This window comes from Phyllostomus hastatus, unplaced genomic scaffold, assembly GCF_019186645.2.
Source record: "Phyllostomus hastatus isolate PE091 unplaced genomic scaffold, TTU_PhHast_1.1 phas_contig_147, whole genome shotgun sequence".
NCBI lineage: Eukaryota > Metazoa > Chordata > Mammalia > Chiroptera > Phyllostomidae > Phyllostomus > Phyllostomus hastatus.
Window position 1 is genome coordinate 7,092,657 of NW_025333603.1, and position 27,643 is coordinate 7,120,299.

The 27,643-nt window shown below is 44.9% G+C and overlaps 2 protein-coding genes across 4 annotated transcripts in view; both read left to right on the forward strand.

Annotated features, from left to right (window-relative positions):
* The window catches only part of EPS15 (epidermal growth factor receptor pathway substrate 15), a 132,791-nt gene extending 122,099 nt beyond the window's left edge, over window positions 1-10,692 (forward strand). For 2 of the 3 annotated variants that reach the window (XM_045856801.1, XM_045856793.1), the window contains 4 exons: window positions 1,636-1,712; window positions 3,352-3,514; window positions 5,712-5,899; window positions 8,378-10,692. In XM_045856801.1, coding sequence (XP_045712757.1) covers window positions 1,636-1,712; window positions 3,352-3,514; window positions 5,712-5,899; window positions 8,378-8,524 — 575 coding nt within the window. In that variant the 3' untranslated portion in view covers window positions 8,525-10,692. The remainder of the gene's footprint in view (window positions 1-1,635; window positions 1,713-3,351; window positions 3,515-5,711; window positions 5,900-8,377) is intronic. The other variant, XM_045856811.1, reaches the window with a different exon arrangement.
* A 10,726-nt stretch (window positions 10,693-21,418) lies between these two features.
* TTC39A (tetratricopeptide repeat domain 39A) overlaps window positions 21,419-27,643 on the forward strand; it is a 53,987-nt gene continuing 47,762 nt past the window's right edge. Inside the window, exon 1 of the mRNA XM_045858376.1 lies at window positions 21,419-21,526. Within this exon, the coding sequence (XP_045714332.1) occupies window positions 21,474-21,526 (53 nt within the window). The 5' untranslated portion in view covers window positions 21,419-21,473. The remainder of the gene's footprint in view (window positions 21,527-27,643) is intronic.

The window sequence follows — 27,643 nt, forward strand, 5'->3', positions numbered from 1 at the left end:
CCTCTCTCCCTCCCCACTGATAACCCTCCATGTGATCTCCATTTCTGTGATTCTATTCCTATTCTAGTTGTTTGCTTAGTTTGTTTTTGCTTTATGTTCAGTTGTTGATAGTTGTGAGTGTGTTGTCATTTTACTGTTCATAGTTTTTATTTTCTTTTTCTTAGTTAAGTCTGTTTAACATTTCATGTAATAAGGGCTTGGTGATGATGAACTCCTTTAACTTTACCTTATCTGGGAAGCATTTTATCTGCTTTCCATTCTAAATGATAGCTTTGCTGGATAGAGCAATCTTGGATGTAGGTCCTTGTCTTTCATGATGACTTCAAATACTTCTTTCCATTCCCTTCTTGCCTGTAAGGTTTCTTTCAAGAAATTAGCTGCTAGTCTTATGAGAACTCTTTTGTAGGTAACTCTCTCCTTTTCTCTTGCTGCTTTTAAAATTCTCTGCTTTAATATTGGGTAATATAATTATGATGTGCCTTGGTGTGTGCTTCCTTGGGTCCAACCTCTTTGGGACTCTGAGTTTCCCCAACTTCCTAGAAGTCTGTTTCCTTTGCCAGATTGGGGATGCTCTCCTTCATTATTTTTCAAATAAGTTTTCAACTTCTTGCTCTTCCTCTTCTCCTTGTACATTCCTATGATTTGGATGTTGGAATGTTTAAAGTTGTCCTGGGGGTTCCTAAGCCTCTCCTTGTTTTTTTTTAAATTCTCGTTTCTTCATTCTGTTCTGCTTGAATATTAATTTCTTCCTTCTAGTCCAAATCATTGATTTGAGTCCCAGTTTCCTTCCCTTCACTGTTGGTTCCCTGTATACTTTTCTTTATTTCACTTTTCATAGCCTTCACTTTTTCCTCTATTTTGTGACCATGCTCAACCATTTCTGTGAGCATCCTGATTACCAATATTTTGAACTCTGCATCTAATAGGTTGGTTATCTCTTTGTTGCTTTGTTGTTTTTCTGGAGTTTTGATCTGTTCTTTCATTTGGGCCATATTTCTTTGTCTCTGTGCACCTGTTATGTTATAAGGGGTGGAGCCATAGGTATTTACCAGGGCAGGGTAACCCATGTCGCTAGGTTGTGGTGCTGTATGTAGGGGAGGGGTCTGAGTGGGAACAATAGCGCTTGCTCTGCTTTTGGCTGGCTTTCAGCCACTTCCCTCACTACCCACAAGCAGATTGGGCCCTTGTAGGTTGGTACCCAGGTAGGTGGACTTATGTATGTTCTAGGACCCTGTGGGTCTTGCCAGTAAATTCCTGTGAGGCTGGGAGTTTCTCCTGCCAAAACAACCCCCACAGATTTTTACAACCAGAGGTTGTCTTTTCCCGTACTTGAACCCTGGATTGGGCAGTCTGTCTTGCTCCCCAGTTGTTCCAAAGTGTTAAATGCTTTCCCTAGAGTTAGTTTACCTGTTTTTATTTTATACTACATCATTTATCAGTTGATTTATACAGAGGAATATATTTATCTCATAGGGATATCAGTGTGTTCACTGTCTTTGTGGACTTAAGTCAGAAATTCAGAACTATTATTTGGAATTAGATATTTTTCATCTGTCTTAATGTTACCAAACAAAAGAGGACATGAAATTTGATGTCTTTCTGTCCTGGTGTATTGATTTTCTTTATTCATTTTAGCCACAGACCCCTTTGCTTCTGTTTTTGGAAATGAATCATTTGAAGATGGATTTGCTGACTTCAGCACATTGTCAAAGGTAATCCAAATTGACTGGTGGGAAAGGGAAATACACTGTGTCTCCACCAAAAGAGCAGCCCTTCCTTTGTATTATCTAAGCCTCTCACAGGCATTGTGACTTCATTTCAATACATCGCAGCAAATGTTGATTTCAGATAGGAATGAAAAGTAAGATATAATTAAAGTAGATGTATTTCTATTAATAAAGACAGTGTTGAGTGTACAGGTAATTATAGTGTTCTACTGACAAGTTTGCTCAACAACTTCATTTTTAAGACTCTTCTGTCTTTTTAAACACGTTTCTTCCAGTTGAACTACATTTTTCTCCTCTCAATTGTCTGGGTCAATAGTTGTGTAATCTGGGCATTCCATTCCATCCTCTCTGCATTGGTTAATCGAATTTTTGTTGTTGTTCTAAGGCTGTTAGGTTTATATTAAGACAATTAATCCACGTAGTCCAGCACTTAAATATCTGCTACCTACTTTCCAGGATAGCTCTAGGACTGGTTGAAGCCAAAACAGTAAAATTAGAGTCAAATTGTCTATGCCACTGTTTCTCAGCTGGGTGTTACTTTCCCCCCTCTCCCTACCCCCAGGAAACATTTGGCAATGTCTAAAGATATTTTTGGTTGTCACAGCTGGAGAGGGGGACTACTCATATATCGCAGATAGAGAGCAGGGATGCTGTTGAACACCCTGCAAACACCCTGTCCAGCCCCCACAACCCCCAACATGGAATTATGGCCAGCCCAAAATATCAGTAGTGCTCCTGTAGAGAAATACTGGCCTAAGAAGATCTAAAATGGTAACACCTGATTCATTTTAGAAAAGTCAGTTTTTCATTACTCCACGTATTAGAAAGACAGGGTCTTCAGACTCACATAAAGACTCAAGTTATGGTTCCATGGCTCACTTCACTTTAAAACACTGATTTCAAGCTGTCTTTAATGTTTTCAAAATGCCATTTTTTTGGCTCTTGCTGATCTTGCCTATATTTAAGTATACATTGGGAAGTATGAAATCTTTTTTTAATCATTCAGATCAGATATTCATTTGAGGGAAGATATGTAGTCCCTTTAAAATGGCCTCAGGTGGTTTTGTATTGTATTGCCTGAAGCTTGACAGACTGTTGATCTAGAGTTGGCTTGTTCTGGTATGGCCTGTTGCTCTTAATAAACAGTGATGTTGCCTGGCTGGTGCAGCTCAGGGGACTGAGTGCTGCCTGCAAACCAAAGGGTCACTGATTTGATTCCCAGTCAGGGCACATGCCTGGGTTGCTGGCCAGGTCCCCAGTGAGGGGTGTGTAAGAGGCAGCCACACACTAATGTTTTATTCCCTCTGTTTCTCCTTCCCTTCCCCTCTCTAAAAATAAATAAATAAAATCTTGGAAGGGAGGGAGGGAGGGAGGAAGGAAGGAAGGAAGGAAGGAAGGAAGGAAGGAAGGAAAGAAAAAGATATTATACTTACTACTCATATAGAACAATTTAATAAAATTCTTCCTTTGGCCCTGAATACAAAAGTTAAAATGTCTTTGCGTCAGAATTGAAATAAATGAAGCTGCATAATACTGAAGACCGTTTTTCAAATGCTACATGATATATATAGTTTGGTTGGTATAATATATATAACCATGTATAAACATTTCTTTTCAAACAAAGGTCAACAATGAAGATCCTTTTAGTTCAGCCACATTGAGCTCTGCCAGCAATGTGGTTGCTACAAAAAATACGCTGGAGGAAGCACCAGTCAGAAGTGAAGATGTACCCCCTGCACTGCCCCCGAAGATCGGAACTCCAACAAGACCCTGCCCACCGCCGCCTGGTATGAGAGTTAGTACCTTTCCTAGATCAACAAGATCTTTTCCTTTTCTGAAAGTATTGTGTAGGTTTTATTTATAGATATATCTAAAGGGCCTTAGAACAAGTCAAAAAACATGGCAGGAGCCTGCTGCTGTTCTTTCTTCTGACCCTAACACTGAATGACAGACATTACCCCAGGGGCCAGCCAGTGTAACTGTCAGGAACTGCTTTTCTGGCATAAGCGAATTTCTTTTTAAATCATTTTAGAGAGGCAGTAAATGGAAAAAAGAAAGTACTAATGAAGTCTCTCACTTTTTTGGAAGCTCATGGATTACCGTTTGAATGATAGTTTCCTACATTTGAGTGTTTTAATTAATTGCTATAAGAGAAGATTAGCTGGAGTCTTTTCTTGACAAATGTGAAGTCTTAAATTTTTTAATGTGAGAATATATGGCTTTTTGCCATCCAGAATTTAGCAATATAGTGATTTGAAAAGGAAGTTTTTTTTTAACAAGTATTTTACCTCATATAATAAGACTCCTTTATCTTATAAAATGATTTTTGAGGGTCCAGGAACAAATTCTTAAAGTTGTTTTTTCTTTTTAATTTGTAGTACTATGCAAAGAAAAGGGGTTTGGGGGGTTGTTGTTTTTCTCTGACACATGGTAAGGGGTGTTTTTTAATGAAGATAATAAAGTTCATGAGAAGTGGCAGAAAAGGCCAGCCCCTGAGTCATTGTGGCGCTACTGGGCCATCACAGGAGAAGACACATCTGGACAGTGTTCTTCCCATTACACATCATTCCTCGGGAGGTTTTTGACCACAGCAGCTGAAGATTACTGTTCTTTTCTTTTCATAATAACCTCCCTATGGTATTTCTTGGGAAGATTAATTTTTCTCCCTTGGTTTAAAGGAATTGTATACATAATTGTTAATACTCAATTATCTGTTGAAAAAGCAGGTAAACAAGTTAAGTGATTTCCATTTTTTAAGGAAAGTAGCCTGTATCATATATCGCTAGAGGGTAAGGTTGTCAGACTATATTAAACAAATGAGAGTCAATTTGCTCATTTAAGTTTTTGGCCTTGTATGACACCAAAAGTGAAGGTATTTTTTAAATCCTAAGTAAAATAATATATCAGTGCTTTAAGTAAATCTGCAGCATAGTGAGTGTCTGTCACTGTAGAAAGATCAAAGAAAGGAGGGCTTGCTGGAGAGAGCGTACTGGGCCGGAAGCTTAGAGGTTTGGGCTCTAACTCTGGGTGTGCTCCCACTGGCTCTGTGATCTCGAGAGTGCGGTTTCAGGGCCTCCCTGTCTGAGATGTTAGGCAGTGGCAGTACCTCCAGTTCTGCCCTCCTGTGAGTGCTGTCGGGAGGGTCCACTGAGATGTGAAACTGGGACATCTGTGAGCTGTCTCAGGGATGGAAAGAATCTGTTGACATGATTGCTATCACCAGTTCAACACCTTTTAGGAAAATATGTATTTTTGGAGATATTTTAACACCTATTCTCATTTTTCTTCAAGAAGTACTAAGTTTAAGACTTTAAAATTTGAGGACTTGTTTGAAAGTGATGATGAATTAATGAGCAACAACATGCTGCTGTTTGGTCAGATCACCAGCAAACACAAAGATGTAGGCCCTGTGCATCATGACACTCTCTGTTCTCCAGCGATACATGGTAGATGGCAAGAAGTAGGTGGGGTTTGCCAACGTAAATTTTAATTTCACGTTCCCAGGTGTTGTATGTAGATCTAGAGAAAAAATCAGAAGAATATTAGCACTTTTCAAAGGTCATTTGCCCTTACTGCCACCAGTGGAGAACGGTATTAGGCTGAGGTTTTAATAGCAGAAGCATTGCTGTCTTTATTCTTTGTCATTCTCCGATTACGTGCTTGTTTTTTCTTTTCATGGAGACATGCTATTTTGGGGAAGAAGATGTTTCTTCTCTTGGCAAAAGTGGGGTTTCTGGCCACCCCTTTTTTCCCCTTCACTATTTTTTAATTTGCCTACGTGGAGCTGGACTGTAGTTGAGAGGGTGCGTGTGGAAGTTGAGGTCAGACTGCTGGTGTGGCCGTGCGAGACCACATTGGGGGTGTGTTGAAGCACTCACCCCTTTCCCCCACCCCCAGTTCTTTAATGCTCCCTGCGTTCATGTTCTTGTGTGTTTGTGTTTGCCATATTTGCTGGTTGAGTTAATTGTAATGATTTTGATCCAGGAAAAAGACCCATCAACAAATTGGATTCTTCCGATCCCTTTAAACTGAATGATCCATTTCAGCCTTTCCCAGTCAATGATAGCCCCAAAGAAAAAGATCCTGATATGTTTTGCGACCCATTTACTTCTACTACTACTACCACTACCAATAAAGAGGCTGACCCAAGCAATTTTGCTAACTTCAGTGCTGTAAGTACTGTGAATGGGCTGTTTGGGGGAGAATCTTTCCATTTGCAGTTTGAAGGGTTTTCAAAGATTACTTTGGAGTCTGCCAAATACACATCATTCCAACTAAGTTTACCAACATACTAAGAAAAAAATCTTTATTTATTCTTCCCCAACCAAAACCTCTGTTTGCTTGTTTTGATGGTTCTGAAATTATTCCGTGCACAAATGATTTTAGTAGTCTTATTTCTTGTGATATATACCAGTTGTTTTGTAAACCTTTCTCTTCATCTTGGTAAACAACTTAAGTAAAATCCTTATGGTTACTGTTTTGCAAATTGTTGTGGATGATGGACCATTAGACAGTCATTTGCTGTCTGCCCACTGAATGAATAATGCCAATAATGATGTTGTGTATTTGTTACTGTGTATGTGTGTTGTGTATAAAGCTTTGTAGATTTCTGGAGACTAGTCAACAACTATTGCATGACAGGATGGGGCCAGGAATTCTGAATAGCAAGTAAAACTCTGGTTGTACATAGTAGTGTTTGTTAATGTAAATGTCAGTTTTATGAAATACAATCGTTAGGAGTTAAACAAATCTTTAATTATTTGGAGGGCTCTACTTCACTAGCCTTGGGTATGTACTTTGACCTCTCCCAGAGCTGACTGAACCAGGTAGGCCAGTAAAAACACGTGGAGGGTGCTGTGATAATGACAGAGGTGGGGCCTGTGACACCACACAGATGAGAAAACCAGCCATGGAGGTGTCACTGTGGAGGGACATAAAGCAAATGACAGTGATAATGATTCTCATTATCACTGAAAAAAACAATTCCTTTGTTATAGAATAAGCAGTGATAATGATTCTATAACAAAGGAATTTTCCTTTACTTATCACTTAAAGCCCTTGACTATTTGGGAAATAGGAGATCTAGTGGCCAGGCAACCCCGGCCACACTCCGCTTCGTGCCTCCGTGCCTCCGTGCCTCCATCAGTGTAGCCTTGTGTCGCCCAGCCAGGCACTTCATCCCAGCAGCCATTTCTAGTTAGAAGGAACTGGGCAGGAATCAGCATACACCAGGTCAGATGGATTAAACTGAGCTACCCAGATTTGGTCAGATCACCAAATCTGAACTCTAAGCACCAGTGGCTTCTTCTGAAAGTGAAGAAGCAGAATAGGAATCAGAATCTTGATTATTGGAAAATGGAATGTCAGAATTACACTCTTTACTTTTGTTACATGGAATTTGAGTTGCTGCAAGCATAGAATCCAGCATTGCTCTTTAAGAGGTTTTAATCCTCTTAATATAAAGTTACCTTCTGGCAGTTCATGGCATTTAATACATTAAATATTATTTCAGCAAGTTGAAACCTGTTTGGAATGAGTCTTAAACAATAGCTGAGACATTTTGCCTATTTTATACTCCAAAATCTCAGTATAGTGTAATACAAAGCAGCTCGTAATAAAAAAGTCTTCCACCTTGGCTGGTGTGGTTGAGTGATTTGGTGCCGGCCTGTGAACCAACGTGTTGCCAGTTCGATCCCAGTCAGGGCACATGCCTGGGTTGAGGGCCAGGCCTCCAGTAGGGGCCACACAAGAGGGAACCACACATTGATGCTTCTCTCCCTCCCTTCCCCTCTCTAAAAATAAATAAATAAAATCTTAAAAATGTCTTTTCTTTTTATTAAAGATTTTTTAAGCATTAAAAATTTAAAAGTCCCTCTAATTCCTTAGGGAAAAGCTATCATTTTTTAAAAATCTGACAATTTCTTTCATTTCATCCTATTAGGATATTCATCTTATTATGGCATTCCTGAATATAACAGGACTTGAAAGCAAGTAGAATTTTTTTAATTTAGCATTTGCCAAGATTGCTGTTTTGGGATAAAAATACATCCCTGACCTAATTACCAGTGTTAAGGTCTTATATCTAGACTGAGTCAAAAGTTCTCAGTGTCTGTCAAAATCTTTATAATGCGCTAAAAAAAATTTCATCCATACCTAGTTTACTGTGCCTAGTACTCATCGTATGTACAGCAAAATCATCATACTCTTTGCTTTGTAGCTTCTCTGTGCAGGAAGGTTAGGGTGCGGTAGGGAGTTACCGGTGGGGTTAAGCTGAACACGGTTTGTCCTGTGAGGGTGCTCACTGAAGTGGGAGTGGTCGATGTTTTGTATTAGATAAAAAGACTGGCCCCCTCCTGTTTTTAAATCTGCTGACTCACCTTAAGCGTATACTTTTTTAAATGATGTTTTAATGTTTAGTTTTATAAACTGGCTGTGAACTGCATTAATTTTTAAAATAAAACCATATTTAGTAACTGGTTAAACTAAAGGTGTTTTCAGAAAAAAAATTTAACATGTAAGAAGACTATTTCCAGCGTCCTTCAGGTGAAACAAGTAGTTAATGCCCTTTGTAAAAACTATTTTTTCTTCTTTTTATTTGTTTTGCTCATTAATCTGTTCATGTGTCTATTCATTTGCCTTTTACATGGCAGTATCCCTCTGAAGAAGATATGATCGAATGGGCCAAGAGGGAGAGTGAGAGAGAGGAAGAGCAGAGGCTTGCCCGCCTGACCCAGCAAGAGCAGGAAGACTTAGAACTGGCCATTGCACTCAGCAAGTCTGAGATTTCAGAAGCATGAAGAACTCTCCTCTGTCAACCATATAACACTCTTCTTCCTGAATGCTGAAGCTATTTACAGTGTATATCAAAACTACCATAAGCATGGGGATATAAAAGGTTTGAGATTCCTGTAAATGTGACAAAAGTTTTGTTTTTTTTTTTAATTCATTTCAGATTTGTTTCCCCTCTCTCCCCGTAAAAGCAGTAACCGAGTTAGACAACTTCACCTGGGTCCCCGTTCTGGTGTGCGTTTACTGTGAGCTTTTGCCTGCCTCTGCTACTTCTATGTGTTAAACTAGAGCACCCAAGCTTCTGCCTTCTGGAATATAGTGAAATAACTTTTCACCCCTGTGCTACCCTTGTTCTGTAGTTACTCTGATGATAGCCAGTGGGATTCTTTCTTAAAACTTGCAGTATTTTCCCCTGATTTAAGTGGATGAGGGAGGAGAAGGGATAGGACATCCTATTTCTTTTACAATAGTACAGATTGACTAATTTAAAGTGCATGTTTGTATTTCCATAGAATCAAAAAACTTTTTTTATAGACAAGGAAAAATATTTTACATAAATTGACTCCATTACTGAAAAAGGGATGCTTTAGATTGAACCATTACAGCTTCAGACTGAATTTAAAGAATTTTAGATAAACAGATACCTCTCCATAATTTGAAGTGCTAGACAATGGAGGAAATCTGTCACCTAAAATACACCCATCCGTATGAGGTGAGCAAGCATCAGGGCGTGGCGGCTGTTCTGCCATTGCTGCGGCACTGTCCTTGTTAGTTCACAGTAGGTTTATTTTTGTATTTTTGCAGAAGAAACTTTAGCAAGCTAGAACTGGAAGGTACTTTAATTTTTGTATATATTTTTTGTTTTCTTTAATGAAGGCTCAGTACTTGAAATGTAAAAACTTTCACTGAATGCAAATGAAAAAGTAACATGTATTAAATCACATTGCTTTTTGTCCATTTTTGTGGTTTAAAATGTTTATTCATGTTTTTTGCCTATGAAATTGGCAGGCTGGCAAAAAAATCTTTTTTTTTTTAATTGGGAGAGAAGAGACCTGCCAAATTATTAGAACTCTCCATGTGTTAAAAGCCTATCTTCTGTAAAACTGACCTAGCAGACAAGCTTAATTTGAATAGGCTGTAAGTTATAATCTTATTTTTTTTTTAACATCGGTTACTGACTTAGGTAATGTATTGAATACCTATTTACCAAGATAAAGAAAAATGCACTTAAAACTAATTAAAAGTCTCTCTGGTCATCAAGTCAAAGTGGTATTGATCTGTGTTTATCAGTAACTTACTGCATAGCCTATGAATAATTCCAAAACATCCATTCATTTCATCTTGAAATGGTGCTTTGTTTTTCTCCACAAACAATTGGATTGCTATAGCTTAAAACAAACTTAAACCACTTTCTTACACTGCTTTTTTCTACTTTTGTAAGTTGAAATAGTTCAGCATAAAAGTCATACATACGAAGCAAGGGCTGAATCGTAATCACAAGGCTTAAATTTTGATAAACTAACCAGTGACTGAGGATATATGCAAAGGTGACTGAGAAGGTAGTGCTGGGAGTTGTGGTAGGTTGTGGTTTTGGGTTTCTTCTTTCCCTTACACTTCAGGAAAAAGGTAAGTTGACTTGAACAACCTTCTTTTGCACTGGGAAAATGAACAGATGTTTGAAATGCTTTTAAAATATTTTTTTTAATTAAAAACTCTGGAAAAGATGAAATATCTGTAACTTATAAACACCAACTTTCGATGTAATGTGTACCCTGATCTTATGTATGTTTAACTGGATTACATAGATTCTTATCTTTTGTTAAAATATGTATACTCAGTGGACCAATATAATATTAAAGTATGTATATATTATATAAATATAAGTATGTATATCTCTATCTTTATGCTCACTTGTGTAGGATGAATGTCTTAGAGTTGTTTGTGATGACATTTCACATTGTTGACTCTGGCTCCAGAGCCTGTGCTTGAAAAGGACAGATAAGTATTCCTGAGAGCTAAGTGGCAATATTCACAAAGTGTTAACCATCTTCTACATCTTTAGTCAGGTTTCTCTCTTTATAGAAAATTCTATATGTTTCAAACTACTAAATTGTAGCCTGTAACTATGAGAACAATAAAGGTAAAGTAACAATAAAACACACTATCCATACATCCATTTGAAATGGAGTGTTGCATGGTTCTCTGTTGCGTCCATGCTGTGACCAAGGTAGGTATACAGTCAGGTGTAAGTGTAAAGTGCTTGTGACACTAACTGGTGTAGAATATATAATAAATGTTAGCTATTATTTTTAGTTACCAAGTTCTGGGTTTTTTTTTCCCCATCCTCACCTGAGGACATTTTCTTTTCATTCCTTTCAGAGAGAGAGGAAGGGAGAGAGAAGCATCCATTGGTTGCCTCTCGTATACACCCGGACCGGGGATTATATGGTCCCGGACCAGGGATCAAGGATGGAGGATTGAACTCACGACCTAGGTGTGTGCCCTGATCAGGAATCAAACCTGTAACCTTTTGGTCGTGGGATGGTGCTCCAGCCAGCTGAACCACACCGGCCAGGGCAAATTCTATCTTTTGAAGGATAGGAAATGTGTATGCACAGGGACAGTGCCTCAAATGTGTGTGCATAGGTGGCTTTGCATATATTTATTGAATGAGGATTTATGACATGGATTCTAGAAGGGCAGCATGGTGTAAAAAGTTCATATAATCAATCCTGGGGTTGAATCTTTGGTCTCTCATTTTTGAGAAAGATAACAAAGTTGTTTAGCCTCCTTGAGCATTATTTTCCTCATCTGATGAACAACATAATATCTCACTCACAGAATTGTTTCGAAGGATTTGATTTTGATGGCTTTTTAATAATACGAGTGGACACGTGCAGTTTGAGTCTTTGTGTTCAAGGGTTGACTGTATTTTTGATGTGCAGTGAGGAATCGCACATGAGGATAGCTGATCTAAGTTGTACATAGATTTTTGACTGTGTGTGGTGAGGGGGTTGGTGGCTCTGACCACCCGCATGTTGTTCAGGGATCCTCTGTATTTTTATTTTAAAAATTAAGCTATGTTTTTATTGAAAATAATGAAAATAGCTATTGGTTATTGAATGCACATTATGTACTAAGCACTTTATCTGTGTTTTTGTTGTTGTTGTTGTTGTTTAATCTTTACAAGAGCCCTAAACAGTACTATTATTATTCTGTATTTTAGAAATAGGGAAACAAGCTCTAAAAAAGTTAAAATAATGTGATTTACATTATACAGCTACTAAGTTGATGAGCCAGGAATTGAACTCTGGTCTCTCTGATTCTAAAACATGATACTTTTTCCACTTTACCATGCTTTGTCTCATTTTGTGTGAAAAAAATTTGCTTATAGAAAATTCTAGGAACAGAATATGATAAATAATAACACGTGACAGGTATTAAGTTCCAGACAGGGTCCTTAATGCTTTGCATATATTAGTTCCTTTAACCCTCACAGCGACCCTGACCGTGTCCTGTGTAGATACTGTTATCATCCCCACTGTGCAGAAGAGGTGCCCTGACGAGGCCAGTCGTTCAGCTGGTGAGTGGCAGAGCTGGATTTGAACCCAGGATACTGGCTCCAGAATTTTAATCACTACTTGTGCTCCACCACAGCCAAAGGAGAAGTATAAATAGAATAGTCCATGTAATCCCTGTTCTTGGGGATTAATGAAATAGACCTATTACCCATAGCACACTGGCATCTTATAAAACATTTTCCTGTTTATTCTTCTATTCAGTCCTTTACCAGGATTTGGAATAGTCTCTGACACATGAAAGCACTCAACCATTGTTAGTTATTACTATTACCATAAATGATGAATAAGTATATAGGGGAGATAGCCAACCTTGCTTCTATTAAAGAAATAAATATTTTAAAATCCTGAGGCTAGCAAAAATGAAAATAATTTTTCAGTGCTGGTAAAGCTCCGGACAGAATACATAAACAGGTAGGGGGAAGGCTTTTGTTCTGCATTCGAGTGGTTTGCCTTCAGTCGAGACTCCAAATAACTTGGTTTGAGGAGAGAAGAGGAGCCTCACCTGACATTTTGGCCGTTGACAATGCTTTTGGGCCCTTTCCCTGACAGAGAGAGTTGGTAAAGTGATGATACTATTTCTCGGAAGGCAGTAACTGCCCTTTAGAGTAAAAAAGGGAACAGGAGGACAGAAATGCAAATTCTCAGGCATAGCCCCAAATCTGTATTAAGAACTGGTAGGGTACTAGAATGTTCCATTGGCCAGGTGGCCCAGTAAAATCTATGAGGAATTACAGAAGGCACTGAATATGGGCAGGTCTATTAAGACAGTATGGTTCTAAGCCCTGGCTGGTGTGGCTCAGTGGATTGAGTGCGGACCTGCAAACCTAAGGGTCGCCAGTTTGATTCCCAGTCAGGACACATTCCTGGATTATGGGCCAGGTCCCCTGTAGGGGGTGTGTGAGAGGCAACCACACATCGATGTTTTTCTCCCTCCCTTCTCCTCTCTCTAAAAATAAGTAAAACCCTAGGAAGGAAGGGAGGGAGGGAGGGAGGGAGGAAAGGAGGGAGGGAGGGAGGGAGGAAAAGAGGGAGGGAGGGAGGGAGGAAAGGAGGGAGCGAGGGAGGAAAGGAGGGAGCGAGGGAGGAAAGGAGGAAAGGGAAGGAAGGACGCAAGCAAGCAAGCAAGCAGAGAGAGGGAGAGAGGTTCTTGGACCTGGGAGGCCCAGGGACCCTTTTAGAATACCCAAGGTGAAAAATTGGAATTAAGGTATTATTGGCCTTTTTCATCCTCAAAGTTGGTTTTCAAACTATATAGCTAAATGAACAGAAGCAGAAGCCCATGAGAAGCTAGATGCCTTTTATTAAAGTTTCATTTCTAATGTATTCATGAATTACAATAAAGATGATTCTATACAAAAAAATACACAAGAAGGTAGGCACAAAGTAGATTTTGAAGAGTTTACCTCACGGGTGAAGGGACAGGACATTCTAGGCAGAGGGCGTGGGTGGGTATCAAGACAAGTGGGTAGGACAGGGATTGTGTGCGAGCAAGCAGCAAGAATTTAAGTAGTGTGTGGGCAAAAGAGTAGTTTTTGTGTTTGTGTGTAAGAGAGATCTCATTGGAAGAGATCTGGAGGATTGCTCTGGGAGGAAACCGGGTAAGGCAGGGAGAGCAGACGAAGGCTGTTGCATTCATTCAGGTGAGATAGTGAGGACCTAAGTGCGGCTGTGGCTGTGGCCTGGGAGAGTGGGGCGGAGTTAAGAGAATTACCAGCCCTTAGAGTCTGATTAGACGTAATGCGTTGTAGGTGGTGAGGAGAAAGAAGTGGTTTGCAAAGGTTAGCGAACATCAGGATCACCTGGAGAGCTTGTTAAACTACAGATCGTGAGTCCCAACCCCCGAGTTTCTGATTTCAGTAGGTATAGAGTGGGACAGAAAAATACGAATTTCTAACCAGTTCTCAGGTGATGCTACAGTTGCTAGCTCAGGGATCTCACTTTGAGAACCACTTTGTTCTCCTGTGAGTTTTATTGAATCTACTCCTTTAGTTTGCGGTGCTGTTGAACCTGGTCGTTCTGTACTTGACCTGTGGGTTCTGACTCATAGTGTAAAGAACCTCTAGTCTTTTTTGTGAAGAGTTTAAAAAAATAATAGCTGCAAGCTAAAAGCCAGCACTTACTATGTGCCCCTACTATTTGAAATACTTATATACTGATTCATTTTAATCTGCATAACAATGCTTTAAGTTAGGTATTGTTATTTTCAGTTTACAAATGAGAAAGCTGAGGTACAAAAAGGTTAAATAATTTCCCCAAGATCATAGAGCTAAAAAGTGCCAGAAGTAGGATTCAAACCCAGGCAGCTGGCTCCAGGGCCTATGCTCAGTCACTCTGCTTGGCTGGAAAAAAAACAAAAACAAAATGTGCATTAAAATACTCCTGATGCATGGGCCTACAGTGCACCTGTTACCCTCAGACAGCTGTATACTGTGAGCACAGTGAGTAAGAAAATTGTTATTCCCTTTCACCTTTGCTAAGGGTCCTGTGTTCTGGGTACTGCACTGGGCCAGGCACAGGAGAAGACTGATTGAATGGCCCTGCCAACAATGATGTGGTAGGGGAGCTAGACATCTGCTTACAGCTAATTGCACGACATTGCTTACTGAGGATTATGATGGGGATGCTGGGACACTCAGAGGAAGGAGAGAATAGTTCCTGCCTAGAGGATTGGGGAAGGCTTCCCAGAGGTGTGTTTCCAGGACACATTATTCTGCCCCAGGCGTTAGGAAAGGCACAGATCGTGGCTGCTGAAAGAAAAAAAAAAAAAAGCACAGCTCTCACGGGCCACCCCTGGATGTCAGGGCTCTGTTACTGCAAAAGGCAGGCGGGCTCCCAGGAGGCCTCATTTAGGTGTTCAGTCCTTCGGTGAATCCAGCTGGGTCCAAGGCCTGACCCTCAAGTTTTGAAACCTGATTTTCATCAGTAAAGAAGAGGTCCCGTGAAGCGAGTTCACAGGAACTGGCATAGAGAACAGAAAGTCAGTTTCCAGTAAAAGTTGTTGCCACAGGGCTTGGAGCGCCCACAGTTGACTGGACGAGATGGACACCTTTTCCCTCGCCAGTGCCTGGGTGCCCCCTGCCTCTGAGGCTTCTCGCTCTGCGGCCAGCGCTGCTGCGTCCCTCTGGTGAACACAGTTTTTAGATTAATGTGTTTAATCAGGTTATAGTCTGATTTGGCTGGTTGGGTAGCTGTAATGTCTCCTTGGAGTGATTTGGCTTATCTTTGCCCGTGGACTCTGCAGTTTAACTCCTTCTAAGGCAGACTTTCCCCAGTTTCTGAGTTCTTGGTGAAGCATCTCACAAGCTGGGCTCTGATTCCACCCTTTGATTGATTGATTGTATCATTTACCGAGAGTGTATGTGCTAGGCCTCTTCCCTGAGCCACCCTCCCCAAACTCTCAGTGTCCTAGCAGTGTCCTGTGAGGGCACTGCCTTAAACCTCTCTCAGATCGACCTCTTCTCCAGTCAGCGCCACTGCCCCAGTTCAGGTCTTCGTCGTCTTTTTCTTTTCTTTAGGCTTTTGCCAAAGCTTTCTAATCTCCTCGCCATAATCTGTTTTTCTTTCTGTTTCCAAACTGAACCTCCGTGCTGCAGTCAGATTCTTCTAGAATCAGAATCTGCCCCTATCACTCCTACAACAGAAGATGCCCCTGATACTCACCACACTCAGGTTAAAACCCTAACCCCTTAGAAGGCTTTTCCTTCATAACCTTAATTTCTGATTGGTGTTTAATCAGTAATGGCTCGAGCATGCAAGTTGTTTTCTCCCCCCCCCCCCTTTAAACAAATCTTGAGAGTCCTGGCTGGTGTGGCTCAGTGGATTGAGCGCCAGCCTGAGAACCAAAAGGTCACCAGTTCGATTCCCAGTCAGGGCACATACCTGGGTTTCAGGCTAGGTCCCCAGTAGGGGGCATGTGAGAGCCAATTGATCGATGTTTCTCTTGCACATTGATGTTCTCTTCCTCCCTTCCCCTTTCTCTAAAAATAAATAAATAAAATCTTTAAAAAAAATCTTCAGAAAATGCTACTTGAAGGAAATAAAGGTAACCCTAATCTGATTGTAGAGTATGAAATCCTTCTAAAATATCCAAAACTTTATTCTCTAACTTGGTATTTTTCAAACTACAGGTTGTAACATATCAATTGGGCCATGAAATCAGTTTAGAGAGTCAAGCAGCATGAAAAAACTATAAACAGTGCAGTAGAATGAACTCATGTGTACCAATAATCATCTTCAGTAATTACCAACCTATATTCAATGTTATATAGTCTGAAGTCCTACTCACTTACTTTTTCAGTATTTTAATAAGTAGCTTCTTCAAAATCATGAAATAGAATTTGTTATTGAATATGTTTGGGAGTACAAGATAAAATGTTTGGAAGCCACTGATTTTTTAAACATCTCTCTTCAAGTAAGAAATGTAGGGCCTAATGTTATATGCCCATATTTTGCCTTGTATAATGTGCATCTTTATTTATTCCCTCAAAAAGTGAGGCAAAGAAGTGTGCATTATACACAGCAAAATACAGTATCCAGGTTAATATCATGAAAAATTATCTCATGGAGGGGAAGGTGTGTCTTTGCCAAAAGACACCACCCATATTTCTTTCTGACCTCAGTAAGTGTATGGAATGTGTTCAGCTGCCCAAGATTTCGGGGCTTGGTTCCAGCCTCTCCTTTCTGGTTTCTCTGGAGTCAGAACTTGGGGGTCTGTGTTACAGTCATATGTCACTTAACGATGGGGATACATTCTAAGAAATACATCATTGGGTGATTTTGTTATCACACAAACGTTGTAGAGTGAGCTTACCCAAACCTAGATGGGACAGCCTACTACTACACAGCGAGGCTCTATGGTATGGCTTACTGATCCTAAGCTACAAACCTGAACTGTACACTGTAGGCAATTGTACCAAAATGGCAAGTATTTAAGTGTGTTTAAACATAGAAAAGGTAGAGTAAAACTATGATATAAAAGATTAAAGATGGTGCACTGTGTAGAGTGCTTACCATGAATGGAGCTCAAAGGACCGGAAGTTGCTGTGGGCGAGTCAGTAAATGTTGCTTGAGTGTGCAGGCCTGGGGCGTCACTGTGCCCTGCTGTAGACTTTATGGGCACTGCCCCGCAGCCCTCCGCACTGGTCCTTTCCAACAGGCTCAGAAATAGAGCATCAAAGCTGTCAGTGCTGCTCCATGAGCAGGGACTCGGGCCGGACTGATTGGAAATAATGAGGAGAAACGGGCTGGGTGAGGCATAGATCCCCGTAGTAGTGACTGTCGGGAGGGAGTGAACGGAGGCCTGGGGCCAGTAGGAATAAGGAGTCAGGATGGAGAGATGAAGGATCACAGGGATTGTCATGCAATACGGTTTTAGCTAGTACATGTTGGAACACTCACGAGATTAAGAAAGTTTGTTGTATCCATAAAGAAAAGAGGGTGTTGAACATGAGGGTATGGAGCTGATGACTCAATATTTTGACATTGGAAATTTGTTTTTGGTTCCATTGACCCTGTCTAGCACAAAGGGCTTTCTCTGGCATTGAACCGATGGAAGAAATACAATTTATCTGTGCTTTACATCATTACAACCTGAAAATATTTCCAAAGTACAGAGACAGGCTGGGCCCACAGGACCACAGACAGCTTTAACCAAAGTGGCAGTGGCACCTACTACCTGTTACGGTAATTCCTGGGACCTGTGTCCTTGTACAGGGCCTTAGGTCCTCCACAAAGAATGTACAGCAATGTACTCAGAAGACCACCAAGCTAGATCTGCGAGGGCTGCCGCACCCTCTGCATATGTCGTGCTGGGGGACAGGCTCCTCTGTGCTGAAAGGTCAGTGGCTGACTGACTGGGGCATAATGTGTGCACCCCAGTAATCGAGGTGCCGTGAGTGAGAGGGAGTCTACTGCCCCGCCCCCCAGGTATTGCTCCCGTCAGAGAAAAAAATTCCTCCTGAACCACATATCCTTCCATTCTTACAGGAAATTCAGGTTCCTTATTATCTTATGGGACCATTGTCATCTATGCATCATTGACCAAAACATCATTGAGTAGTGCATGACTGTATTTTGTGGAAAGGAAGTGACAAGGAAAAGTAGCTGACACTGAGGAACTTCTCCGAGCCTGATGCCGAGGCTGCCAATATATCCCCCCATTTACTCCTCACACCACTTAAAACAGAAAACACTATGTATAAAGACATAGGAGGGACTTGGCCAAGACCTCCTAACCTGTTAGAGAGCAAGTCAGGTTCCAGCCCAGGTGCTTCAGCTCTGAGACCTGCTTGTCCCCCACACCAGGCTGCCTTTCACACACCTTAGGAGACCACATAGCGACAGAGATCTAACGCGGCAACCCTGGGCCCTAAGCAAGAACTGATGTTCTCAAAGAAATCCCTGATTCATCGCAGCTTCCTGAGAGGGCTTCCTGGCTTTGTAGGAAGAACCCAGACCTTGGACTCGGATTCACATGGGTCTACATTCTGGCCTTCCCATTTCCTAGCTATGTGATGGGTTAAATCTCTTAACCCCTCTGGTCCTCAGCGGGGATACCAGTTACTTCACATGGTTGTGAAGATGGAAGATGATGGATGTAAAGTCTTTGTTCCTGTTACATGGCAGACAAAGAGCTGTTATGTTCGTTTTTAAGAAGACAGGCTAATAATACATTCTAGGAAAATGCCTATGATTAAAGGGAGTAAACATTGATCATCTTGAAAGTTTATTGATCCAGAACATTCCCCTCTGATTATGAATAAAACTATCATGTAGTAGGAGGCACACATAACACACACTATGCGTCCAGCACTGTTCTGTATTGCTTGCATTAACCCGTTTAGTCCGCACAACCACCCTTTTGAGAGGTGTTGATATTATTCCCATTTTAAAGATGAGGAAGCAGAGGTTAACTTGCCTGAAGTCACATGCAGCTCTCAGTGGTGAGGTCAAGATTCCAACTCTGGCAGTCTGGCTCGAGAGCAAGGGCAAGAATAAAACCTTGGTGTTCTTACAAGAGTCAAAATAAGCGTTGGGAAAGTGGTTCATAAATGCTGTATGCGTTCTAAGAGCTTCTGTGGCAGACAGACTTGGGGCTGGGGTTAAGCTACAGACTCAAGCCTGGCTGCTTGGGTGGAGCCCTAGCTCTGCCACTTGCTTGGCCTCTGTAGTCGAGGAAATTACTTATTCCTCTGCCCTACTTTCTCAGCTATAGAAATCGGGATTGTAAAAGGAAACACCTGATAGAGTTTTGTGAATAAAACCCAGGTAAAGGATTCCCATAATGCCTAACATCTTTTTAAACAAATGATGGTGATAATGAAGATACTGATGAAGAAGATGAAAGAGGAAAAAAAGGCAGGAAAACGAACAGGAAACAAGCTTTGACGTTTGAGAAACCTGCGACCACATCCCAGCTCCTAATCTGATCTCAGGAACATTTCTAAACTTCTGACTCAAAGATTCTCAAAACAGTTGTCCAGATTAGAGGCAGTGTGTATAAAGGCCCTCGGCGCAGCGCCTGCCGCTGAGTAGAGACCATACATCTTAGTTCCCTCTTCGCTTACTCAACACCGAGCACCTGCCATCGGCAGCAGTGGTGCTAGGGTCCATGGAAGACACAGATGTGAGAGAAGTCTGAAGAGTGAGACCAATATGGTCATCAGTAACTAATACAAGGTAGTGATAAATGCCAGGAGAAAGATAAAAAGGTAACCTCCAAAGAGGAAGTGATTCCTCCATGGGGGAGATACAGGAGGCTTCCTGGAGGAAGTGGTGTTGGCTGTGGGCTCACAGGCTGGTGGGACTAGAATCCCACCTAGGGTAAGACTGGGCTCTGGGCCTTTGAGAGACCAGGCCTCGGAGGCCCTGTGGTATTCGTGCCTGTGATCTGGCTGCCCCCAGTGCCCAGTGCCGCCAAACTGGACAAGGCTCTGTGGACCGAGGGTTTGGGGCCCATGGGTGCACTGTAACTGGAATTTCCAGATCCGGAACTCGAGCTTTGTGGTCAGACAGGCGGCATTCTCGGGCCCTTGTTGATCCAAGACTGACGCAAGTGCTCAGAGAAAGGGGGAAAGGCCGCATTTTCTCTGCTGCCTCCCAGGGAGACAGTGGGCGATGCCGCCCAGATGAGCCTTGAGGCTTCCGCCCTCTGCCTTGCCCAGGCCTCCCACTCCGACGCTCAGCCCCCTGTGGGCCACGGGCAGGGTCTGGGGAAGAACCCAATGGCACAGACCAGCCTGGGTGTAAGACCTACAGAGCTCAGTCTTGGGGGAGTCAGTTGATCCCTCTGAACCTGTCTCATCAACTGTAAAAATGGGGGTGTTTCATAAGATGAAATGAAGTAAGAACTTAGGCAAAACACCTGGCTTTGAACTTGGCACAGAAAATGTCTCCATGTCAGAATCGGTCACCATTTATTAGACACGTGATTTGTATCTAGGATACAACCCCAAAAAGGAGACAGGAAGGGTCCCTTAGCCACCCTGCTGCTGCCTGGTGCTCAACCCCCATCTGTTCGCTCACTGAGGGAAGTCTCCAGGGGTCCCTCAATCGCCGTTTATGCGAGATCGAGACCGAGACCGGAGCGATCCTTCTCACATCCCTCCTCCGGGCGCTGTCCTGCCCCTCGTCCCTCACCGAGCCTCCCTCCCGCGGGGTCCTGCTGTGCTGGGCTGCGCTGCCAGGGGCTCGCCTCGCTCCAGAGCTGAGTCTGCTGCTTGTCAACACAACAGTTAAAACTTTTAAATGCGTATGCCCTAAGACAAAATAGGGGCTTTCAAAGAAAGTTGGTACTGGAGATGGCTTGCGGCTCATTCTCCTCTGACCACGGCCTCCCACGGGAGTCTGTGAACAGGGTCACGCCCCAGGGCCTGGGCAGCAGCCTCCACTCGGGGCCCAGCCGGCCCCTGCCGTCCGGCCCCGAGACCCTAACTCCACGCAGGGGCAGCCCCGGGGAGGCAGGCAGGCTCCGTCCTTAGGCAGAGGGGAAAGGCTTTGGTGGCAGCCGCGGTCATCTGCACGAGGGACGAGCTCTAGCCCGGGAGCGGAGAGGCCCCGGGTGGTCCTGGCGCTTCCGCCAGTGACCGTCTCTGTGACCTTGAGCAAATCCCTGGCTGTCCTGGACCTCAGTGTCTCCCGGGGACTAATGATGGGTCTCGATGGCGCTGGACGAAAGTGGTCTTGCCCTGGGACCCCAGGTCTGCTCGTGGGAGGCGGACACCGACTCCTCTGCCTTCGGGAAGGCGCTGTCCAGGCCGGGGCGGAGCCTCCGGTCCGACCCCGCCCGCGCCGTCCAGGTGCTGCGGCCCGCGCACCGCCAGCACCGCCGCCGCCGCGAGGGGCCGCCCGCGCCGCCCGCAGAGTCCAGCCTCCGTCCATGGCCTTTCTGACCACCTGGAAAGGAGCGGCCCCTGGGAAAAGCGACCGCAGGTACCAGGCGGGGCCGGGACTCGGCGGCAGTCGCGGAAGGGACCGAGGGGCGGCTGGGGAACAGCGGACGGGAGGGACAACTGAGGGGGCATAGCCGGATACAGGGGTGTGCGCCGCTCGGCTAACGGCCCCAGGGCCGCGGGCGGGGCAGTCTAGCCCCTCTCACACCTCCACGTGCCCCCTGCTTGCGTGTTACGGCCCCCATTCCGATCCCGCTCCAGCCCGGCTTCCCCTGCTGCAGCCTGCGGGCCACCTGCAAGGGCAACTCCAGTGAGCGGGACCTCGGTCCGGCTGGGGGTCAGGTTCGGCCCTGTGGCTCCGCTCAGGGGCGCCCCTCACTCACCTGGTCCTTCCCAGAGAAGCGTGAGTGGAGGGGTGACAGGTGAGAGCAGGAACACTACCCTCCTGCGGGGCTGTCCACAGCTCGGGCAGCAGTGTGGGGGGAAACCCCAGGTCCCAGGTCTGGTCTGGGGTGGAATTGCATGCACCACAGGTCCTCCCAGGTCAACCCATCAGAGACGTGTCAAGGCCTCCTGTGTGTCACCTCCACCTCCCAAGCTGTTCCCACCTCCTGGATGACTTGGTGTCTCTAGATTTGTTCCCATGAAAGAGAGAAGAGACAGCCCCAATCTCTCCTCTGCGCTGTCTGGACCCCCAATTCTTTTCCTATCTAAAGCCTGCTTGGAGAAGGACTATGCCTGCCCCCCACCAAGGCCTCCACCTGCCTATCCTATGAGTACCTCAGACTTGGCAAGCCCTGCATCAAACTTTGCATCTTCACCCCCAAACCTGTTCCTCCTCCTGTTTTTCCATCTCAGAAAATGGCACAGTCATCCACCCAGTTGCCCAAGCCCGGAGCCTGGGAGCTATCCCTCTCCTCCCTGGCTTCCACCCCAGTCTCCAGGTTCTGCTGGTTTTTCTCCTGGATGTCTCCCAGAGCTGCTCATTTCCTGTGGACTGTGCAACAGCCCCTAACTTTCCCAGTTCCCCAGACTCCTCCTTTCCATGCATCCCTCTAACTGGTCTCTTCTAAAACACACACCAGACCATGTCATTTTTCTGCTTTGAAACCCTTCCATGGCTCTCTGTCACCTGGAGGTTAAAGTTCAAGACTCTCAAGGTGGGAGGCTGAGGCTTGCCCAGGCCTGTTTTCCGTCGCTCCCTGACCCTCACGCTGTCCACCAACACCAGCTGGCCTTGTAGCGCTCTCACAGCGGGGCCAGGCTGCCGAGGCTGCCTCTGCCTGGAATGCCATCTTCCACTCCTGACCTTCACCCCACAAGACTCAACTTAGGTAATCTGCCGTAGAGGGGCTCTCGCTCGGCCCCTGAGTCAGGCTCAGTGGCTTTCAGGGCCCCAGCATCTTTGCTTCCCTCTCACGGCTCTCATTCAGTCTTTCAACAAACACTGTCGAGCACGTAGCATGTCCCAGGTGATTGTACTAGGTGCTGCAGATATGCTATCACTTCACACATACAGGTCCCTGCTCTCAGGAGACTATGTTCTAGTGGAAAAGACAGACTAAACTAGCAGGCAAATAAACAAGTAAACACCAGATGGATGATGTTTAAGGCTTAAAATGGGGTGATATGGTAAATGGCAAAATTGACCATGCCCAGAGCATTCCTGGCAGAGAGGACAGCTCTTGTCAAAGCCTGAGGTGCACCTGAGGAGCAGAAAAAGGGGGTGGGTTGTTGAGGATCAGTGCCAATGGGATCCTGGAGGCAGGATGCCCAGAACAGGGATTTCATAGTGTGTTGGGAACCACCAGAGGGCGCTAGGGAGGGGAATTCACATATTTAAGGATGACCCTGCTGCACCATGAAGGAAGGAATTTGTGCAACAACCATTTCGACACTAAGTCACAGTCACCCTTTTCTGTCTCTCCACATGTGGAGAGATGACAGTGTTCCTCTGCCCCCCGTGTCACAGGAGCCCAGCACAGAATGGGGCTGAGGGTGTGCTTCAGCTTTGTGAAGCACATGGGGGGATGATTTTTGAGGAGGGTGGGTTCCCCTGGCTAGGGTAGTGAGGAGCGGCTGTGTCCCCAGGGGTTTCTTGCCCGGGGTCTGTCCTGCCTGTAAGAATCCAGCTGTGCTGGGTCCTGTAGGCACCAGGGAGCCTGGTGGGTTTCCAATGTGTATGCACTGCTGACGTCACAGCGTGGCTGGAGGCGGGGAGCCCGGAGAGGAAGCTGGTGTGATGATCCAGGACAGATGCTGGGGTGTGGATTAGTAGGATAGAGGGGATCGGGGGAAGGAAACTAAGAAGGAAGAATTGAGAAGTGGCAAATGGACAAGCTGGGAGGCGAGATCCAGAATCACTAGTGACGGGAGGGAGGTGAGAAGGAGTGAGGAGGAGGGAGAGGGTGGACTCTGGCCAAGCAGAGTCCACAACAGCCCTCCAGGGGCCTGTGTAAGGGAGTAGGCACGAGGGCCTGAACACATGTGCCTTTATGCTTCACGGAACTTGCTGGAACTTGCTGGACTCAAATACTTAGGTAATTAATTGCTCCTAGTTGCCCCCTACCAGGACTTACATCTGAGGCAAAAACCCAAGTCTCCATCCTCCCAGCTTGGGACCTGGGACTCCTCCACCTCACTCCTCATCGACCATGCTCCCTGTTGCCCACAGCCTGGCCCAAGGGTGGAGAGCTTGGGAGAGCATTCAGACCCTGCTCTGCCACTTACTTATTGGCTCTCTGACCTTGATTCAGTTACTTGGCCTGTGAGAACTTAAGTTTACTCAGCTGAAAAATCATAGCTACTCACTGAGTAGTGGGGAGACCTGACGAAATCATGCTGGTAAAGGACCTGATAGTCCGCCCTGGGATGTAGTCAGTCAGTGCTCGGTAAGTGTGAGTTCACTTCTTTCTTGCACTGGTACGGTACAAGGTAACCTTCCTGCAGAGGTATTTGCATTGAGCAGGGGATTCTGAGAGGTTTGGGAGCCAACTGTGGGATTCCTGGCACCAGGATTAGGAAGTGTAAACTGAAGGTTGTTGGTGTCAATCTGACAGGAATCCCCGAATGGGGGTGCAGTGAAAAAGGAAACTTGATTCAGTGCAAACAGCTCAGTTGTGATACAGCGCCACCCTGAAAACAGCCTGACTCTTAGGCTAACCTTTGACTGGGCAGGTCTGGGGCCAGACCCTTCTCTGGCCAGACAGCTGTGCTCCGCTCCCACACTGGCCTGCTCTGTGCCAGACTGCTGCACCCTGCACCAGTCTGCCCCACTCTGCTCTGGTGAGACTCCAGCCAAGGGAAAGCAGTCTTCAACCTGTGGTGGAAAGGAAAAGTGTGCTCTCAGAGCCAGGGGTGAGCTGGCTTACGCAGACAGAAATCCCCGCTTCCTGGACCATGATTGGTTCCTCCTCATGCACCTGAGGGCTCCAAATTATTACATTTTGATTGGTCAAAAAGGCACAGTCCAGCTTGGTCAGAATGGAGCCACTCTGGTTGGTTGGTGAAGAAGCTGCTGGGGATAGAGCTGTGATAGCTGTGCAGCTCTGATTGGATGGGAAAAGCCTCAGTCCTGCTGGTCGACACGGGATTCCAGGAACCCCTCTGTAAGGGCTGGCTCAGCTGGTCGGACACAGTGCAGGCTGGCAGTGCAGTGCAGGCTTCTCCCTGCAGGGCAGTTTCTGTGAGAGTTCCCTGTGTAGAAATAGCTGCTAGGCTCTGTTTCTAAAATTTGAGCCCAGTTGGCCACAGGGAGCCATTCTAAGTAGGTATTTTCTTTCTCAGGCCCTCAGTAGCTGGGAAATGAGACAAGAAGGAAATGACAACCATGCATTGTACACAATGTGGACCACCACCTATGTGGCCTACAAATAGGGCCCCTTCTCAGACGTACCAGACCGGTGCCCCCCACTTATGGTTGCTTCTGTAGGAGTCAGCACCAGGAACAAAGGGGAAGTGTAGGCAGGCAGATTGCTTTAAGTGGCTGAGCTGCTCTGGGAGGGAGGGCCCTCTCCAAGAATGGCGGACTGCTGGGGCAGCTGTGGACAGAATTGCTGCCCTTGGTTTGAGCCTGAGCTCAAGGAGCTCTCTAATCCCTCCACGTAGGGAGTTTCTGTTGTAATTTGGTGACTGGAACCCTTGGGCAGCTTTGGTGTCTCTTCCTTGAGACTGGATCTGAGTCTCAGATCCAGAGTTGATTACCAGACTTACTGCTTTCATTCCAAGATTCTACAATGTTGAAGCTTCTGATCCCAAGATTCTAATAACCCCTGTTGCCTCTTAAGAGTACCCTAGGAAGCAGGGAAGAGTAATAGGAGATTTTTATGGTTCTGTGGCCCTTGTCCAAGACCCTCAGCCACCCTGGAAGGAGCATCCCTGAAGAACTTCCGCTTCTGGGAGGGCCGAATGTATGTCTTCCATCATCTTCCTTCCCAGAAGAGAGCAGAAAATTTCTCAGAACTCAAAAATCCTAAGCTTTGTTTTCCTTTTCTAAGACCAGCCCTTCTTGGGTGAACAGCAATGCAGAAATCTATTCCTTTTAGGTAAAATTATTCCTCCACCCTATAAATGGCTAGTTTTGCCCCATGTCCCTCAACAGGACAATTATATTAGAATTTAGGACACTGGGTGGGCCATCAGGTGCCCTGGCCAGGCAGACCTGTGCAGATACTTCACTCCTTTTGATTCCCATCTTTTCCCATGGGATAAAGTTTGTCCCTGCCTGCCCCTTCCACAGCCTCAGGCTTTCCTCTTACTCCCTGGAATGGTCGGCTCTGGCAAGCACCCACCCACTGTAAGAATTCATGAATACCCTCCCCCAGATAGAGCATCTAGGTCTCAGATTAAAGGTGACTCTGCTATCTTACCAAGAAAATGGTTGGGTGGGTACGTCCTTTACACCTAGCTGACTGAAGGGCACACCCAAGCACTGGCCCTGGGCACAGGCCAATCAAAGGGGGATGGATGCCCACGGTCTCAGTGCACAGCACTGCACTCACACTGTAACCCTTCTTCTTGCTTGCCACTCTCCCTCAGCCCCAGCTTCTTTCCCAGACACCCTCTGAACTAGGCCCCTGCCTCTAGAAGCCCCCATCCCCGGCCACCCCGCTGCCTCAGTGGTCTGTAATAGCACGGAGCTCTGCCCTTGATGGTGCCCTGACCTGACCTGCATCGGCCCCTTCAACCCACTACAGCTCGGCCTGCAGAGGTCCGGTTCCCACCATAAAGGATGAGGACATTGAGGCCTCCTCATGCTTTCTCAAATGCACAGACAATGAGGGTTTTTTGAGTATTAATTTTGAATTCTGCTTTTAAAAAGTATTTTCCCACCTTTTAGAAAACTCATTCATATAGCAAACACTTACTGAGCACCTCTGTGCCAGGCACTGTTCTGGGCACTGGAAACAGAGAAAAAAAAATCCCTGCCCACGTGGAGTGTAGAATTTAATGGGGAGAGACAGAGAATAAAAGAATCAGCAAAATGTGCAGGATGTCAGATATCAAGTGCTATGGAAAAACTAATGCAGGAATTTGAAGTAGGAGGCAGGAATTCCATTTCAAATAGAATGGTCAGGGAAGGCCTCACAGAGGAGGCAGAGTTTGAGCTGAGATCTGAAGGGGGTGAGGGGGTGCTCAGGTGAGTATTGGGGGGAGAACATTTCAGGGAGAGGGAACAGCACATGCAAAGGGCCCGAGGTGGGAGTGGGCTGGCTACTTAGAGAGAGGCAAGGAGGCCAGGCTTGCTGACTAAGAGAGAGAAAAGGGAGGTGGTATCAGAGAGAGCTACGGGGTGCGGGTCATGCAGGGCCTCATGGCCACGTGAGGACTTTAGTGTTTGTGCTAGGAAACACAGGGTGTGGTGTTTGGACCAGGAGAATGGCGTGATCCAATCAGATGGGTCTGGTCTGTGTGGAGAAAGGACAACAGGGGACAGAGGCAGGAGCAGAGAAACTAGTCAGGAGATGGTGCAGTCATCCCAGCACATAAATGATCTACAAGCACAGTTTAAGTATCTGCAAGTAGTTCACCCTACAAATTCATGATAATCCATTGAACTAATTCCTTATTGATGGGCATTTTGGTTATTTCCAACTGAGTCTTTATTACAGAAAACACTCTGAAGGACACCTTTGTGCCATAGATCTTCGTGTCAGAC